At 39.2% G+C, this 17,583-nt stretch overlaps 1 protein-coding gene across 2 annotated transcripts in view; it reads right to left on the reverse strand.

The window, feature by feature from the left end:
* KIF13A (kinesin family member 13A) overlaps positions 1-17,583 on the reverse strand; it is a 111,834-nt gene that overhangs the window by 61,311 nt on the left and 32,940 nt on the right. For both annotated transcript variants that reach the window (XM_086469523.1, XM_086469522.1), the window contains exons 3-4: positions 10,137-10,149; positions 2,748-2,808 (exon numbers count right to left, since the gene is read on the reverse strand). In XM_086469523.1, coding sequence (XP_086325649.1) covers positions 2,748-2,808; positions 10,137-10,149 — 74 coding nt within the window. The remainder of the gene's footprint in view (positions 1-2,747; positions 2,809-10,136; positions 10,150-17,583) is intronic.

The raw sequence follows: 17,583 nt of genomic DNA on the forward strand, positions 1-17,583 counted from the left end.
CACCCCACCCTACCCCCAGCCACCCAACAAGGGAGAGTTATCCACGTAAGTCAATGCAGAATTCAGTTGTATGTTGTCTGTGCTGCACACCATTCTGTGGGTTTTCTGACATCCCACATGTCAATCAACAAAATCTTTGGTACAGGTATGATATACAAAACAATAAATCTATTCAACATAATGCAAGCCGAGTATGTTCTGGTTTTGCACAGACAGCAATGACTGATAGGGCAGCCTCGTATTTGAGAATGTCTCGTTAAACCTTTCACTGTCACATCTTCCACTGTATTCCTGTGATGCAGATAAAAGGGTTTTTCAAGTTAAGTTTTTATATTTCAAGAATTTGACTTAAGCTTGAAGCTCATACACCACTTACATTTACAAGCACTCTGGACTTTGCTTGCAAGCTTTATATGTGTTTCCTTTCAATTGTGCAACTAATCACTGCTCTTGCCAATGACATTAAACTGACGCATCCACATAAAGTTACTTCAGGCAGGGTGTATTAAATGCCTCTGTCTAGCTTCTGGGTCAGCACCCCTTCTCCAGCCCAGCACCCAGCCAAGAAATTACAGTTTAGCTCAAAAACTCAAGCTGTCAGAGGCTTGTTTGAATTCTTTAAGCTTGTTAATTCCATAACAGTCTCTGGTATGATCTCTGGACACAGACAACATGGGTATTTGCAAGGCATCTAGAAGAATGGAGGTTTGTTCCACAAGGCAAAGGAATTATCAAAAACTGCAATCAAAAGCAGTTATTGTATTTTTTTCGTTCAGTACAGTAATTTAGGCTAAGCTGTGAAAAAGACTAGGGCACCTTAATACTACGAATAGATAAAAACTGAAATCTTGCCATTTCCACATTTGGTTTGTTGGCTCTCAAACAAGAAACACTACTGTAGTATAGAACAGTACAAGTTCATGGACAAGCAAGTGAATAAGCCAGCAGGCCAGCAACTTAGGCCTGGAACAGTTTTGTTTCTTTTTTTTTACTTTCCTTTTGATATTCTTCCAAATTCATTATGTTCTGGAATATGAGAGCTGGAAGTCACAAGCTAACTTCAAGACCATACCAAAAAAAAAAAAAAAAGAAAAAAGGGAGTGAAAGCATTGTTTTTCACATGCAAGTCTTGAAGCTCACACACATATTGGGGGGGGCGGGGTGGGACATGAATGACAGAGGGGGGACGATGACACACGACACAGGGATATAAATTTTAAAAACCCAAGGAAAACAAGTTTTGGGTTTGGTTCCCCCCCCCCCCCCCCCCCTCCCATCAGGAACGTTATCTGGAATGGTCAAAACATCACCTTACAGCTTTCTGGCTAGTAAGAAAACACAAGAGATGCAGGCGACAGCTTCCTATAGTCCAGTCCAACAAGAGGTTCATCTGCATACAGATACTAAAACTTCAGTTCTCAGATAAGACTAATTCAACGACAGCTTCTGAAATAAGCTAGAGAAATCCAGTTTTCACTCAAATTAAAAATAATTAGACACAGAACCCCACTGAATTCACCTGGAGAAGGGTTAAACAGACAGAAACAAGTTTAACTGGTTAGGGGTGTTTCTCTGGTCTCTCCTCGAGAAGTGGGTCAGTACCATGGTGCACCCCAAAAGGTGCAGCTCCCACCTGCACACTGGAGGCAGACAGGGCCAAGATCTGGGCATATACCATCACCTCCTTCCTTCGCAAGGAAGCAGAGGCGTGCAGGCAGGCAGAGAGGGACGTGCTGTGTGCTTCAGAGGCTCTACCAGCCTGAATTACTAATACTGTGCAGTGCAGCTGCCCAGTGCAAACACAGTTACTGAAACAAGAACCAATGCAGAACTTTTTTCCTGAAGAAACTTATCCTTGCTCAGGCAAGTAAGAAATACAGTAGAATCTATGATCAAGTGCAACCGCTAAGATTTGGGATTCGACACTAGGGGCTACAGCAGAGATATATTTTAACACAAATACATGACAGTTCATTTATCAGATCACTGATCTCAAACGTTGAGCTAATTAACCCCATCAATCTTCAAGATTTCTTATGGGCCACAAGACTTCATAATATGAATATCTAAATTGAATGCTTTTTTCCCCCGCCTTTCCATGGACCACAGCCTTGAAACCCCAGTGTTCAGAGTAGTCTTCACCACAACAGGCCCTCTTATTAAATATGAATATGCTAATACATAAATCCAGTTATTAGAAAACTAACTACTGGGATTACAATCTTGCCTGGATTACCCATCTTTTGGGAGGAGGGAGTCAAAGCTGATCACTCAAAAACATTAGGGATCTGAATAATCAGAGAATGAATGACTTGAAAAAACTTGAAATAACCACACTATCTGAGGAGAACGTACTTTATTCCTCTCGTGCACAGGAATGCAGAGCATTGAAAACACACACATTCATCACTAGCATTAGTCAGAAGTAATTTCTGATGCAGAACTGAAATTTCATTTTAAGTGACAGAAACAATCCTCACAAAAGCTCTTCCAGGGGATGAAAAAAACCCATTATAGCTTAGATGTAAAAGCATCCCTCTGAACAGCATACCAGGCACCTTAAAACTAGCATTCATTCTAAACCAAGGCACTAGCACTCAAATGACTCAATGAGAAGTCTGCTTCTGTGAGGAAGTCACTTGAGCATGACAGTACAAAACACAAAAAACACCTCCACAAAACAAAAGCCCGAACTCTCATATGTTCTCAAATTATTTACACCGCCAAACATATGGAAAATAGTTTACCTGCATATTTTGTGGTGTTTGATTCATCCATGGACCAGAAGCAGTGATCAAAGGCAAACACCTGTAGAATCACATAAAAAGACAAATTAGGAACTCTGGCTACAAGACATTTCTCTTAAAGCAGTACAAATCCACCACTGTTTAACTGCAGTTAGTCTCTACTGTTTCTATGGATCCTAAATCAGAACTGTAAAAATATTTCATCAGCAGGAATACTTTTGGGAAATCTTGAGAGTTGCAGAACTGCAATACTTTTCTATCTGTATTATACACAATACAAAATACTGCTTACTGTATCCCTTAATATACACTTCAAAACACAGCCAAAACTTAGTAATTAGCTCCACTCTTCTGCAGGCACTAATGTTGACAGAAGTTTCTGCCAACAGTAATGAAACAGCACCGAAAGGACTCAATATATAGAACTTGGTGAGGTGACTTAGCAGACGTCAATACAAGACGCACAAAAGTTTTACCATAGGTTGGACTTAATGCTCAAAGAAGAGCTTTACTACTTACAAGCCTTAAAGAGCAAATAAATAGCACCAGATTACCTGCCTAAACTAAGAGTACAATACTGGATCTCAGTAGAGGAAGCTCAAAAACTAACAAACAGAAAATGTAGCTCTATTAGCTATCAGAGCCTGCTCTAGTGGAAAGACTTAGTACCACTTCAGTCAAGAGTTCCAGCTGGGTAGAAATCAAATGAGATCAATATTGCGCTCAGTGGGCTTGTGGACCTGGAACAGCATCCTGTAAAACCATTTAACATGTTGGGATTTGATCCAAGTTACTTTTTCTGCACAGCTGAGAACACCATGTGACATTAAACACTGTTACTTTGACAGCTTTATATCACCACAACACACCTCAAGCTGCTGTGTATTTTCCACGTTTTACCACAGTAAATTGACTGTGGATGAGCTAATGATATAGAATCTATTTATTTTTTTCTTCTGGAATCCTAAGAGGTGGAGAAAAAAACCTAACCAATGTTCTTTATCAAAACTTTGCCTAGGCCAAGATTTTCTTTGCCTGGTCTTCCAACAGCTAATCTCCTTAGTGAGACAAACATGCAGGTCAATGTAGAGCAAGAGCAACAGGCTCTATGAGCAGAAGAGACAAATTCCCCGCAAGACAAACCCTGAAGTAAGAAAGAAGATGATCCTTTCCTTTTGGCTTTTGGGGACACAGAACATCTTGCATTCCCTGCTACTGCAGAATTACTATGCAATCTAATCTAGAGATATACAGTAACCTAACTCTTCCCAAAACATCCGTTGCTGCACATATTTCAGAAGGATAAAACCAGGTAGCACAGTAATGCCACCTCCTTCCCTTTCCCCCAACTTAATGCAAAACACATCCAATGGTCCAAGAGGAGACGTGATACTGAGACAACACATAATCCACAAGAGTGAAATGAGTTCTGCAATTCCCTTCAGAAGGGAAAACAAACCAACCAATCAAGCAACGCATAATAATAACCTAACAGGGAGGTCTGAGTCACTTTACTGCAGCACAAATAGAAAGAGACAACTTCATGAGTCAGGACGTTCTCTGGTGTGACTGAGTCAAAGCTATAGTTCTGCCACTGAAGTGCAAGTAAAACGCAGCAGTTACTTCACTTTATCTTCCCATCTCCGCACAAGTAGAGGCATTTTAAATTACTTGTGTGCATTTGTTTCTCGTGCTTCCCACTGAAGCATGAAAAACTCTGTCACCAATAAGAACGCTCTAACTCTTTTCCTAACTTGTACAGTCCAAGAACTACTGTTTCTCTTCTTACATTCCACTTCTATGGAAATTTTCCTCACAGGCCTTGGTAACAATACCTAATCTCTCGACGATCAAAGGGCAAGCGGTTCAATTACCAAAAACCTCCCAATTGAAGGATCCAAATCTACCAGATGCCCATTCTTCCCCCTTGAAACTAAGTGTTATCTGCAGCGGCTCACAGAGTCCAGTTAAAAAGGTTACCCAGCTACACATGCTCATGTGTTAATGACTTAAATGTCAATACAGCAGTACCACAGGCCAATTTAATCTATTGTCCTACACATTTTCCCCTTGGTTAACATGGAAAACCGTGGATTATTCAATGACTCCTAATTCAAACACTGATCTTGCAAAGAGACTTTAAAAACTAAAATATGTGCTTGTAGCCAAATGTTTCCTCATAGAAAAGCAGATTTTATTTAGATTTTGTTTAGAAAGGTAAAAATTGGTCAGTCTGATTTTTAAAATTTCAAAAATTATTATGCAATAGGAAAAGAAAAAAATTGTCTCACAATAAAACAAATGTAAATACAGCATTTTTGTACGTTTTCATACCAAACATAAATAGCCAGGACATGGACTTGGTCTATTCATAAAATCTGTTCTGGAAAATTGCCAAATCCTTCCAACAGAAGTAATAAGATTACTTTTTAAAAAAGTGTCAGACAAGAAAGTGGAAACTGCTGGGGCATGCACTGTCTGCAAAACATGTAGAGCAGCTGCAGTAAAACCCTTCTCCGTTAAAACTGGCAGGCAAACATTTAAAAACGATTTTGATCAGTGCTGACAAAACAGCAACCTTGAACATTCCCAGCAATGATAATCTAAGGAAACACTCAACCAAAGTGATTTTCAGGACAACTCAGACCTTTGGGAAAACAGATTCCAAATACAAGAATTAAGCAAGTAAGAAATATGCCGTACAAGAGCGAGAAACTTGGTCCCAATCAGTGAGGCTCTTCCACACGTACACAATGATGGCATCTTATGGGAAATGCTTGTAGGACAGTATCCTACCTGGGGAGTGACCCTTTTGATTATCTTTTCTGCACAACGATGGCTCGCTAGCTTACATTTTCCTGACTTCCAGTCCCAAGAAGAGCATGCAAGCATACTTGGGGTCAAGATACAGAACCTACACTGTGATGAAGAAGAAAAACCCCTCCAAGTCTCATCTAAGGTGCTCCCTTCCTTCTCCCATCTTCACTGATTATTCTTCCTTGAAAATAAAAATGGTAGCTATTACTTTTTCTTTTGATAGGAGTCCAGAGACTAATAATTTTCTTCTTACTACTTTTTTCTCCACAAGATCCATTTCCCTGAAGATATTAACCCCCCTGTCAAGATGACTAACAAAGCTATCAGAAGTTCTGGTAATGCTAAAGTCTCAGACTCAATGGCCAACACGAACTGGGCATTACTGGGCACTGAAAATGCCAGTTTAGCTTTTTGAAGAAAACAAAAAAAATCTTTATCTACTGTATCAAAATTACTCTTGAAACGCATTTGAACAGAGATCTGCAACACACAAATAGAACTTTTTGAACGTTAAGCACCCTCTGTGAGTTAGCTTTTAACTACGGTTTGGAAAGTCTACTCCATTTAGGTGTTTTAATGTTAAAAAAGGCAAATATTTTTTGTTTGAAACTGAAAGTTTAAAATTGCTACCTGTATCTCCACTAAGATTTTGTGAACTTTCAGTTATTTTCTAAGCATTTTGAGTGAGCCTCTGTAACTATACAGATGAGTATTTCTGCTTTCCCACTGCTCTGATGTCAATTCCATAACCACTGTACCAGGAAGCTTAACCTATTTTGAGAAGGTAAGCAAAATGGGAAAACCACAAAAAGACAGGTACACACCTACTCTAAACGTCTGCACAGGCCAGCATTCAGACACAAGCAGACATAAGTTCACAGAGGTGTTGGCCAGTTCTCACTACCAGACCCAAAATTATTCTGGGCTTTTAAATTATAGAGGAAACTAACAAATAAGCCTTAAAACTTTCTTATTTTTTCAGGATTCTATACCTCATACTTTATCCTAGCATCTAAAAGAATGCTAGATAAAAGGAAGCTGCCAAGAACCTACCACACTAAGGCAGAAGCTTCTAAACCAAAAATTTTGAGTGGAGCTAAGGGACAAACAGGGTGGGTTTTGCCCAGCCCTATTATTCCTGTGTTTGACATTGTACATATTTTTCAGTCTGAGTGGTAGTTGTAAAACAGCTTGGACATTGCATTTTAGACATCTACAAATAGTCAAGTAACAGACAGAGCTACAAGTAATGGAACACAACGCACCAGAACAGATCTCGCACAATTGGAAGACCATTGTAAAAATCGGTATATGAGCTTGAGTATGTACTTGTTGTATATTCATCATCAGAATTTTAACTCACAAACATTACAGTACAAACACATAAAAATGGAAAGTTATGAGAAAGAATTAGCCAGGAAGTGCTAGATCCTGGTACGACCATATACAGATTCATCATAAGCGTGCACATTACCCTAGGTAATACAGTTAGGTAGGCCATTTCGAGGTCGCAAAGATGATACTCGGAGTGTCAATAACTATTAGAAATCAAACAAAAGACTTGTGCTGGTAACCACAAAGTTCAAGTAAAGAAAAGACATAGGGCTTTGATTCAGATTTCTTAACCTGCTATAGGTGTTTGCTGAAGACAGCTGTTGGTTACTATTCTGCTAAGTAGGCAGATAGAGGTCATGGCTTCCACGGCAAAACAAACAGTGATGCAGGTCCACACATCTGCCACACCAGTAAAAAATCTGGAGTTCTGTCTTAAATTCACCTGTACCGGTGGCTTAAAATGAAAGTGCAGATTTTAAACTAGAAGAGCTATTGTGCCCGACTGCTACACAGCGGTTAAGTTCTCACAGAAAGGACAGCCAAGCGGTATTCACATTTTAAATAGCCAAAACAATATCCTGCAGAACTGGTTTTTATTAAAGCCTCTAACCAATGGCTTGAAAAATAAATAGTTTTAAGGGTTTACACACGCAAGTGTACTTAGGTGAATTGTTTTGAAGCCTAATCCTCAGTATAGACTAGACAGAGTCTGGGGCTTCCAGCATTTAGCAATGCATTACCCAGACTGAACATAGTCCCTAACATACTGTCTGTGGAGTTATAAAATACTGTTAATGCACAGCTAACATCTAACAGCCATTTGCATCTGAACAATAGATGGCAAATTAATCATGTCCTGCTGGAACCTATGTTAATTAATCATGTTATGCTGGACAGGTGTGGATATTGCTCACATGAATCTCAATGAAGCAGTCAGTCTGACATGCAAGGTGCCTTACAGGGCTACCTGGTTGCCAAAAAGAAAAGCAAGAGAGGACTGAGGAAGGGAAATTTTCATTCGCCAGGCAGCTGTTCCTCCATCCCCATTATCACTGCTAATGGAGATAAGTGACAAAGGAGATACACTAGGAAATGGCCAAGACTACACCAGTGAGCTTAATCTAAGTGTAAGTCATTAAAGAACTGGGGGGGGGGGGGGGGGGGGGGGGCGTAGAAGTTGGTCAATGTACAACAAACACAAGACCTACCACAGGCCTAAAGAAGTACAGACAGAAAATCTGAAGGTGGCCTGGGGCACAGCTGACAAAGCTCAGCTCAGAACAGCCATTTTACCTTTGTCACAAAATCACACTAAAAGCCCAGGATTAGTAATATAAACGTGATGTTTGTAGAAACAGCGAAACACCCTAATATCCTTATATAACTTTTCCTACCACAGCTTCTGAGCTACCAAGTTGAACTGGGTTCACAATTCATCCACAGCTGATGATAAACTAGGTCATTAAAGAAACTTTCAGTATTTATGAAACTTCATTTTTAAAAATTCCTAATTTGAAGATGATCAACTATGTGCAGTACCCTAAAAACTGTATAAATCAAGAAACATCCAAATGTCATATCACATCTTTACAGACTCACAAAGCCTATTTCCACTGATGGCAAGAACCTTCTTCCATCTCAAACTGATAAACATTTCACATAACATATAAATTTTGGGATCATAGCTTAAGAACGTTAAAGACCATCTAACTACACCTAACAATAATGTGGTATATATGCACAAGTGTGCAGCTGTTATGTTTTTTGTCAAAGAAATGCAAGGCTATGATTATGCTCTTACATAATGTCAGGAATAATTTTGCCTATAATGGAACATGAATGACGTACTACAGAAAGTGAAGGCTCTTGTAAAAAACTGTCTTTGTGAGATTACAACAGAAAGAAGGAAGGTTCTTTTTCTCCTTTTTAAAATTTTTTAACAATGATCAAACTTTTGTATTAGATATATTAACTGTGATTGACAGAAGAACTATTAAAGGCTTTATTAAATTGAGAAACTAAAAATCAGGTCAATCATTTTAAGAAATTCAATCATTCGGGGGGGAAAAATACATCAGTACGCCATATCATTTTAAACTGTGATATCAATGTTATTCATCTTCACCTGCTGTGACCTTACTTTTTTTCTAAAATATGATTATTTCAATTCATAATAGAGTTCATTCCATCCTTCCCTGCCTATTTGTAATAATATACGTCACTTACTGGTAAGTTTTGTTCTGATATTTAAAAACACTAACCAAAACAAGATATTTAAATTTTATACATATATACACGCACACATAAAATAGCCGTCTCAACCATAAAGTACATGGATATCCATATAAGACATATATAGATCAATAGCCAACCCAATTTCTATTCCCAGGCGGCCTATAGAATGCTGTTACACCTCCAGAAGTCACATCAGACTTTCATACTCTGTTTCTTGAATATCTACAAACCAAAGAGAATAATGTAAAACAGAACCTCACTCAGAGCTAATCATGGCTTTCTGCTGTAAGAAGTACCATCAACAGAACCAGAAAGGATAAAATTATCATTAAATTGCTGAAGCAAAATACCAACACAGTGTTTTGCATGTGCTGACAAGACATTGTTCACACAGTCCTTCTACGTTATTGTTGCTACCAGCCCTGTACTGATACTGTACTGTCACTCCAGTAAGGCTCCTGCTCTGTCCCAACAGGTACACAACACTCATTCTCCCTCCCCTTCCCTGTGTTATAAACAACAGGAAGAATCTTTTCTAGGTGAATTCCAGTGCACTTTGGCCACTTTTACACAAATTATTAATTCCTAGATATCATCAATTACAAACAAGGATAGTTTGTTTCTTACTAGATGTATTTTGCCACCTTTTAAAACCAGCTTTTTAACTTTTAAGCAGAATTATGTGCAATGAGAAACAGTTTCCTACACAATATCTATTTACTCTTTTAAATGTTTTCATTAATGCATTAAAATCATGGCTTGTCCTGGTCACAGCTTTAACAAGCCATGTGCCTTGCCTGCATGTCAGCTCGATTAAAATGTATTCTTCTGGAATTAGGAAGTCTTTAACTTAGAAATATGAGGAATAGATGTTTTTTTCTTCCCCTACTGATTTTTCCTTTATTAAAGCTGTATTGATCACATGGCAACACACCCAAAACACTTCTGCATCGCTCAACATTTTCAAGCAGGTACAAATGCAAAAAGAGACAAAATACTTACCTTAGGTGGTTTTCTAGATGATTGGCAAAAAAAAAATTCAGCAACGGTGAGAAGTACGAATACACCATTCACATAAAGGGAAAGGAGCAAAGGAAAAGAAAAAAGAAACAAGGTCAGTGTACATCGTTACTATAGCATGAACTGTTTTGTAATCCACAATGTATTTAAGAAAATTCAGATCAGAAGATATTTATATGATACACCACAGATTAATCAGTAATTATTTAATTACTAATACAACCCCACATTAAAAAGAAAGCAAAAATGTCAGATTCCTTACAGGTATAAAAAAAAAATAAAATAAATCTAACAGCACTGAGTTCCAGAGGAAGACAATCATTCATTTTGTTGTGGAAGTCAAAACACAGCCCATCTTTGCTGGCAAACAAACTAAGCCTGCAAGCTGGCAGACCAAGGTGCCAGGGCAAAGCCCCACTGACTTCAGCAGTGCTATACATGCAAGACCAAGGTAAGATGTTTCTTGTAGAGATTATAGAAATGTGAAGAAAAATAAACCCATTTTCCCTAGCCACAGAAAGCCTACACAGAGCTTAAGAAGCCAAGGCAAAAACCACATTATCCCTTCACACACAACTCCAATGAGCACTGTCAGAAATAAAACAAACCCTCAAACTAAAGATACCAGCTTGGAGTACTTCAACTTGTTCTTAAATGCTTTGATGCTTATGCTGGCAGCCATATGGCCACATAGTAAATTAAATCAGTTTGGGTTTTTTTGGTGGGATTGGCTTCAAGTGAGACCGCTGCCCTGTCTCACCATGCAGCCCTGTGCTCACTAGTGCCAATGCAAGAGAGGAGATGAAAATATGGTGCAGAATTAGACTGACTTGGGTCATTCATGAAGACTACAACCTTAGGTATATGTTTAAATTATGTATTGAAATAAGCCTGAAGTGATACACAGAAGAAACTTCCACCTGCTCATCACATCAAGGAAAAAAAAAAAAAAAAAGGCATACAAATGTGCATGAAGGGAAAGAAACACAACCAGAAAAGTCTAGACAAAACAGCACAAGCAGAGAATGTAGTAAGGTTTATAAGATAATCATAGAATCACAGAACAGTCTGGGTTGCAAGCGACCTTGAAGACCATCTAGTTCCAACTCCCCCGCCATGAGCAGGGACACATTCCACTAGACCAGGTTGCTCCAAGCTCCATCCAACCTGTTCTTGAACACTGCCAGGGAGGGGGCAACCACAGATGCTCTAGGCAACCGAAGGGTATGGGTGAAAGGTCTCCACCTACCCAGCAACAGACACACTACACAAAATTCAAAGATTGCAAGAGGCTACAGTCTTAGTGCAGAAAAACATGGGACCAAGTCATGCTTTCATTCACCAGACTACACACACTAACTCCACCAAGTCAGAGGGGGAAGAACAAAACCAAAAACCACTTTGAGCAGTTTTCTTAGCAACACACAATACAACGGCTCAGCAAAAAAAGCTGAAGAGACACAAATCCACAAATGCATCTTACACAATCTTTTCTGCCTACTCTCAGCTCGTACCTTAGATGACATGTCTGCCTAAAACAGAAGTTACATAGCTGGTACACCGTACTGCTATAACGCGAACATATTTTGCCTCTGAGCCAAACCACTCACTGCAGCTTTACCCTTTCATTAAGAGGCTCAGTTCACAGCTACCTCGTGTCTAGGTGGCTCAAAAGTTGTGCAGAATGCACTCTTATCTGAAAAATACATTTAGCTGTACCTTGAATATTTCTCACTTGAATCACTTTTCAGATATGAAAGTCCAACACTATCAGCTTGTCTAGCTGGAGTCCCAGTACCAGCTCTAAACCTTCAATTCCTACTTGGAAGAGAAGTTCCTGTTGAAAGAAGTAATTCAAGGTGTTTTGGAAAGCTTTTTAATACACTCATATCTTGAAAAATAAGTCCAGAATACATCAGCTTTCCTAGGGAATTCCTGATAGACTGCTGTACAGGTTCAGCAGAAGCCCTAAAGACTTCAATTGAAGTAAAAAGCAACAGAAAGTTTATCAACTGGTGTTTTTTTCTGACATCATTCTTATAAGGCCAAATTTGAAAAGGTACAGAACATCACTGTAGTACACAAATGATTTCACATATTTCTTGAGATATTTACTTAAGCAATGTAAGCCACTACCTTTTTGGAAATTTCCTTTTATTTTCCTCTGATGCCCATTTTAAGAAAAGCATAATAGCAACTTTTTAAACCACTGGCAGACAGCAGAGCTTCCCAGTTGGAAGCAAGATGTTCATCACCAACCTCCTGGATTTCAAAGCACAAGGAGCTGCAGCTTCCTACCACATGTCACATTCTACTGCTTCAAACTCATTGGTTATTAAGACCAAATCAGCAACTCCACAAGTCACCTGCTAGCACCACCAGCATCAATACCATCAAGGGCGTCTGGAATAAGTCAGCTATATTGGCTCACAGGATAGATTTTTCTTAAGCTATTTGGAAATTCCAGCTAATCGACTCACTGTAACCATCATCCTAGCAGTGATTCAGATGAAGATGCTCCAAAATACTTTCTTCAATCAAAGGACTCAGACTAATAGAGAACTGTTTACAGCTTACCAGAAATCACATCTGTAGCAGCTTAAACAAGTGCTATAAAACCTGCATTAGCCTCAATCAATTTTTCACTAAAGTGTTTTGTTTTGCCTTTTTTTTTTTTTTTCTCCAAATGTGCTTCATGGTTTCTTTCCCAGAAACCAGCAGCTTTCAGCTTCATAAATAATTGAATTTGTCTCAATTTTTACCAAACACTGACCAAACAAACATGGTGATTCGGTGTCACAGCTGAGGCGAGGAGGGGGGAGCGCACGTGGAAGAACAACAACAGATCACAGAGATGCAACAACTCGAATTTTTATTTCCCAGAAATTTTAATTCCACATCTAATCATCCACGGCGTCAATGACAGCATGCACGTAAACCTTTTGAATGATAACAAAACCTCCTCTCAAGTGGGCAGCTAGCACGCTTCAGGAAATTATCACAGTTTCCAAACCTTGCAACGTGTCTGCACAACAGCAGATTCTGGTTTCACCTGACAAAGGGCATCTTCCATCTGCACACTCAGATGCAAGACTGACTTCCCACATGCCTAGAACTCAAAACCAAAGTAAATACCATCAAGAGCCTGAAAAATATTCTCACAGGTCAGAGGAAAAGCATTAATTTCAACAGCCACAAAGCCCACTGAGCTTCTGAATTTCCTCCTGCCTTTGTCCTTAAGCCATAGTGACTTTAATAAAATACCACTGGAATGATTTTCCAACTTTACTGAGTAGTACGTCTGCTGAGGGTATCTACTCAGGCTTTATCTTTCATAACAGCACTAAGTCTCTCCTGTCCTACACCTGGCTAACACACATCAAGATTGCAGAGTGAGTAGCTACCTCAAATTTTTATCCAGATGGAGAAAACCAATTTCTAGAAAGTTTTGTGCTAATGCAAACTTTTTTTCTCCCTGTTGTCTCTTGCTAAAACTAAACTCATAATGCTTCTCACATTTGCTAAGAGATGCAAGTCACAAAACGTCAGTTCTCATGTTCTATGCTAGCACACAAATGAGTTTTCCTGACTGCAACCATCTACGCACTGCCTGCGAAGTGCATGGAGAGAAGTGCACTTTCCTAGTACTTGAACAGCAGCAAAGGTTGTTTGTTTGTTTTAAACTACCTTCACTACTTCACAGGAGTCTCCCTTTGTCATATAAAAAGTTGATATAAGTTGGCATTACAGATTCTGACTAGAAATCTAGTCCCATGCAATAGAAACCAATAGAAGGCACGCTTGCGCTATGAGCACCCAGAAGTACACAATACTGTTATCTTAAAGACTTCATCATTTTCAACTACACCTGTTTTTTGTCCCTTAGCAAATGTTGTCAGCATTCCCAAACAAACGTCACTTCCGCCAGAAGGAAAAAACATTTATACATCAAAAAACATGAAATCATTGGATTTTCTCCCCATTCCATATAATGGGGTTTCATCACCCCACCCAGCCCCAGACAATAATGTCACCTTCAGCAGGGATAATTCATGTTTAAAAACAAGAATGTAGGTGTAAAAACAGGTAGTGCAACTGAAGGAGACAGAGGAAAAAGGCATCTTTGAAAAACAGGTCTTAAGATTCTTTGGAACAACATCCACACAGCCCAATTCATCTCCAATTCATCCGTGCTAAGAAGCCAAGTAGGTCATGATTGTACTATAATTATTGCACATTTCAGAAAGTATTTGGTGGATTTTTTTCCTTTCTCACAATTAGTTAATGAAGACAAAGCAATCATAACTAGCTATGTTAAGTAATCACACATCATATCTACAGCAGGTGATGAACAAACCACACGGCTTTGCAGCTCGGCTTCCAAGCTGACTACACCAGAAATCACCATCTAAGACACTGAGTCTGAAATACCTTCTTGCTCTGTCACATGTGCAACCACAGCAAATTCATGGTACTCACTGTTTTCCCAAACGTATAATTAAATATTCACATGCAGTGGCTACATAGTCACTGATGTACTCCTCAGGATCACTAGTCAAAAGAATTATTACAAGCAAATACCAAGACACTAGAAAAGGGAGAGATGTCTTCAGGTTTTTGTATCATGGGTTGAAAAAAAAAACCAGTCTTCCTTCTTTCCTCTGTAAATATAAAGATGAGCAAATTGTACAGATCATATCGATAGATAAAATCAGTATTTTTCACATTTTATTGCTCCAACATCTCTGGAATCTAAAGACCAGCTGTTCAAAACAAACGTTACAGTGTTTTTGGAGTTTTGTTTTTTAAATCAGGCTGCCTTACAACTCAGGCTGAGAACATTACCAGCAGTGTGTTTGCCTCAAAGGCAGAGTGCAAGGGGACAAACCAGTGGTAGGACCATCATAACGAGTGTTACTGGATCGAAGTAACTGCATTGTTTTCAGAGTGGCTGCAGCAGAGACAGCCGACACTCAGCACTCCTAACCGTGAACAATGTAAATTATGCAGAAGCAAGGAGATGATGTTTCTTCTGTCTTTCACTGTAAGATCACGCAGGTCTAGGACCCTTGGTTGACTCATGGTTTATCGTTGCAGGCTGTTACTTGCAGGCTTGATACCAAGCATCTTAAAAAGCATGCCTATATATTATTAATGGCCACTTCACTACTTAACAACAGCACCTAACTAGAAAAAGATTGGCCTAGTGACAGCGTCACATTATTACATATTGCAAACTACTGGCAGTACACCATTTTCCTCTATAAAAAGAACAGAAAAAGGCTATTTCTTTGCCCATTTCCCCCTTCTGTTTTCTAAATGCACAAGATCAAAGGAAGTGGCAGGGGGAATGCCCTTGAGGGGAACAGCATCCCCACTTTGTGCTTGGCTGGGGCACCTCCTGTAGACTGGCATCACAATTTGATACTAGACTCCCGGAAGAGTTACTTTACATACTGTATGAGCACACATAAACACAGAAATACAGCTAATTAGCTGTTTCATATTCTGGCATAAGGTGGGCGCATGCCCCATATCTGTTTAATCCTTCTACCCAGCACAAGTCTGTTCTATAGACAAAATAATCCTCTGAAGAACAGAAAACTAAAAACATTTCAATAAGTAAAGCAATTTGAGCAAGTGTCTGCATAGTAAGGTAGTAGCTGATCATAATCAGAAACCCCACCAGAAAGATGCATACTGTAAAAATATGTTGCGCTCTCATGCTTTATGGAAACACGGCATCAAGAAGCTGTGCTACCCACTGCGAACCTACCACATGCAAAGGGAGCAAAGTCAGACACTGAAATCAGAGTGGCAAGTACTGCAATGCAAGTTTGACAAAATAGACATTACAGTAGCAGAGTGATTTCCGTGACGCAAAAGAAACCTAGAAAATGCCTGGATCTTTCACCACAACAGGGTTCCACCCCAAGAAAAGTATATTCATTACAACAGTGATGAACTAAGCAAAAAAAAGGCACCACAGGTTATGAAACCAACACAAGCTCATTAAATAAGCGACAGGCGTTATATTCTGACACTTAAAAGATGGAAAACAGGAAGTGACAACTGCCCTGGAACACCACTAGGCCCTAACTTACCTTCACTCCCGAGTTCTGACTGTTTTTACTGCCCAAGGCATTATTATTCCAACACCAGCAATCTGCTGACATGAAGTTCGCCTGGTTCTAATCTTTACACAAAAGCCTTGGTGTTCACATAAAAACAACTTCTACTGAGAGCCCGAAAAAGAGCTGATACTTGTCCTACGTGCAACAGTGTGCCACTTTGCAAACAGTCACCACCCATAAGCCGAAAGATTAATCTATCGCCTAAAAAAAAAAAAATCTGTCTACCCTCCCACATAAAGCTCTAAAAAAGAAAAAATCCCATTTCAGCTAACTGGCAAAAACTGTCTAAAACTATCATTCTGCTCTGCAATAAAGGAGCTCTAACTCAATCCTGACTGCTGAGACTCCATCCAGAACCTGCCACATAAAACAATCTATTTTCCCCTAAGTCTTTAATCATACTCATTTAAAAGTTAGCCAAGACTGTAGTTATTTAATGGAAACCTGCTACACCTATTAGAAGTACAGCATAAGCACAATCACAAGTCTATTAAGCTTATTCTTATCAACCCCCAGCTAACCTCGTAACAAAAAGGCAAAGAAATGCAAGTCTACCCAATGATTCCTACCAATGGCAGTTACACTACCAAGTAGTCCTGACCCTTTTAATACTGACTCTTTCCCCCTCCTTTTCAACAAAACCAAATGTGAAAGAATCTAAATGGGGAGATTTTTACTAACTAATCAAGTTTTTACTAACCAATTAGGATGAGGAAAAGAGGGAGAGGAAAAGGATTCCAGTCTCGGAACCCAAGATCTATTAGCTCTTAAAACTAGTCTTGAAGGATTCTTAGCCTGAATGCAACAAAACCGCTGTCAGGGCAAACACATTATAGCTCCGTAGAGTACGTGGTAACACATTCTGGAAGCGTTAATAAAATTCACGTGGCATTTATTAGGCACCCATTATTCTAACTCTATTGCATTTATTGCTACTGCTCTTGAGCAGAAAAACACCCCAAGCATTAACCGGCATCTCAACTGTGCGCATAAACCCTATTGAGACTCTCACACCCAACCAACCAGCCACTTGGGCTAGCTACTCCCAGCTGTTAACTACCTCGTAAGTTTCCAATGTCAATGGAAAATGTTCCCTTTCAACGCTACCGCTCCTTAGAAATTCCTTCAGAAATGCTGCTTGTACAAACCATCAAAACACTATGCTACAGTGAAGATAGAGCCCTTGTGCAGGTAGTGCTCAAAGTTATTTGAAATAGGTACTGCTATTTTATCATTATATACAGTATTTATTGCAAGACAGACCACCTTCAAAAGCTTGTGAAGGAAATTTGATA

Source organism: Leptosomus discolor, chromosome 8 (assembly GCF_034619465.1).
Source record: "Leptosomus discolor isolate bLepDis1 chromosome 8, bLepDis1.hap2, whole genome shotgun sequence".
In the NCBI taxonomy this organism is placed as follows: domain Eukaryota; kingdom Metazoa; phylum Chordata; class Aves; order Leptosomiformes; family Leptosomidae; genus Leptosomus; species Leptosomus discolor.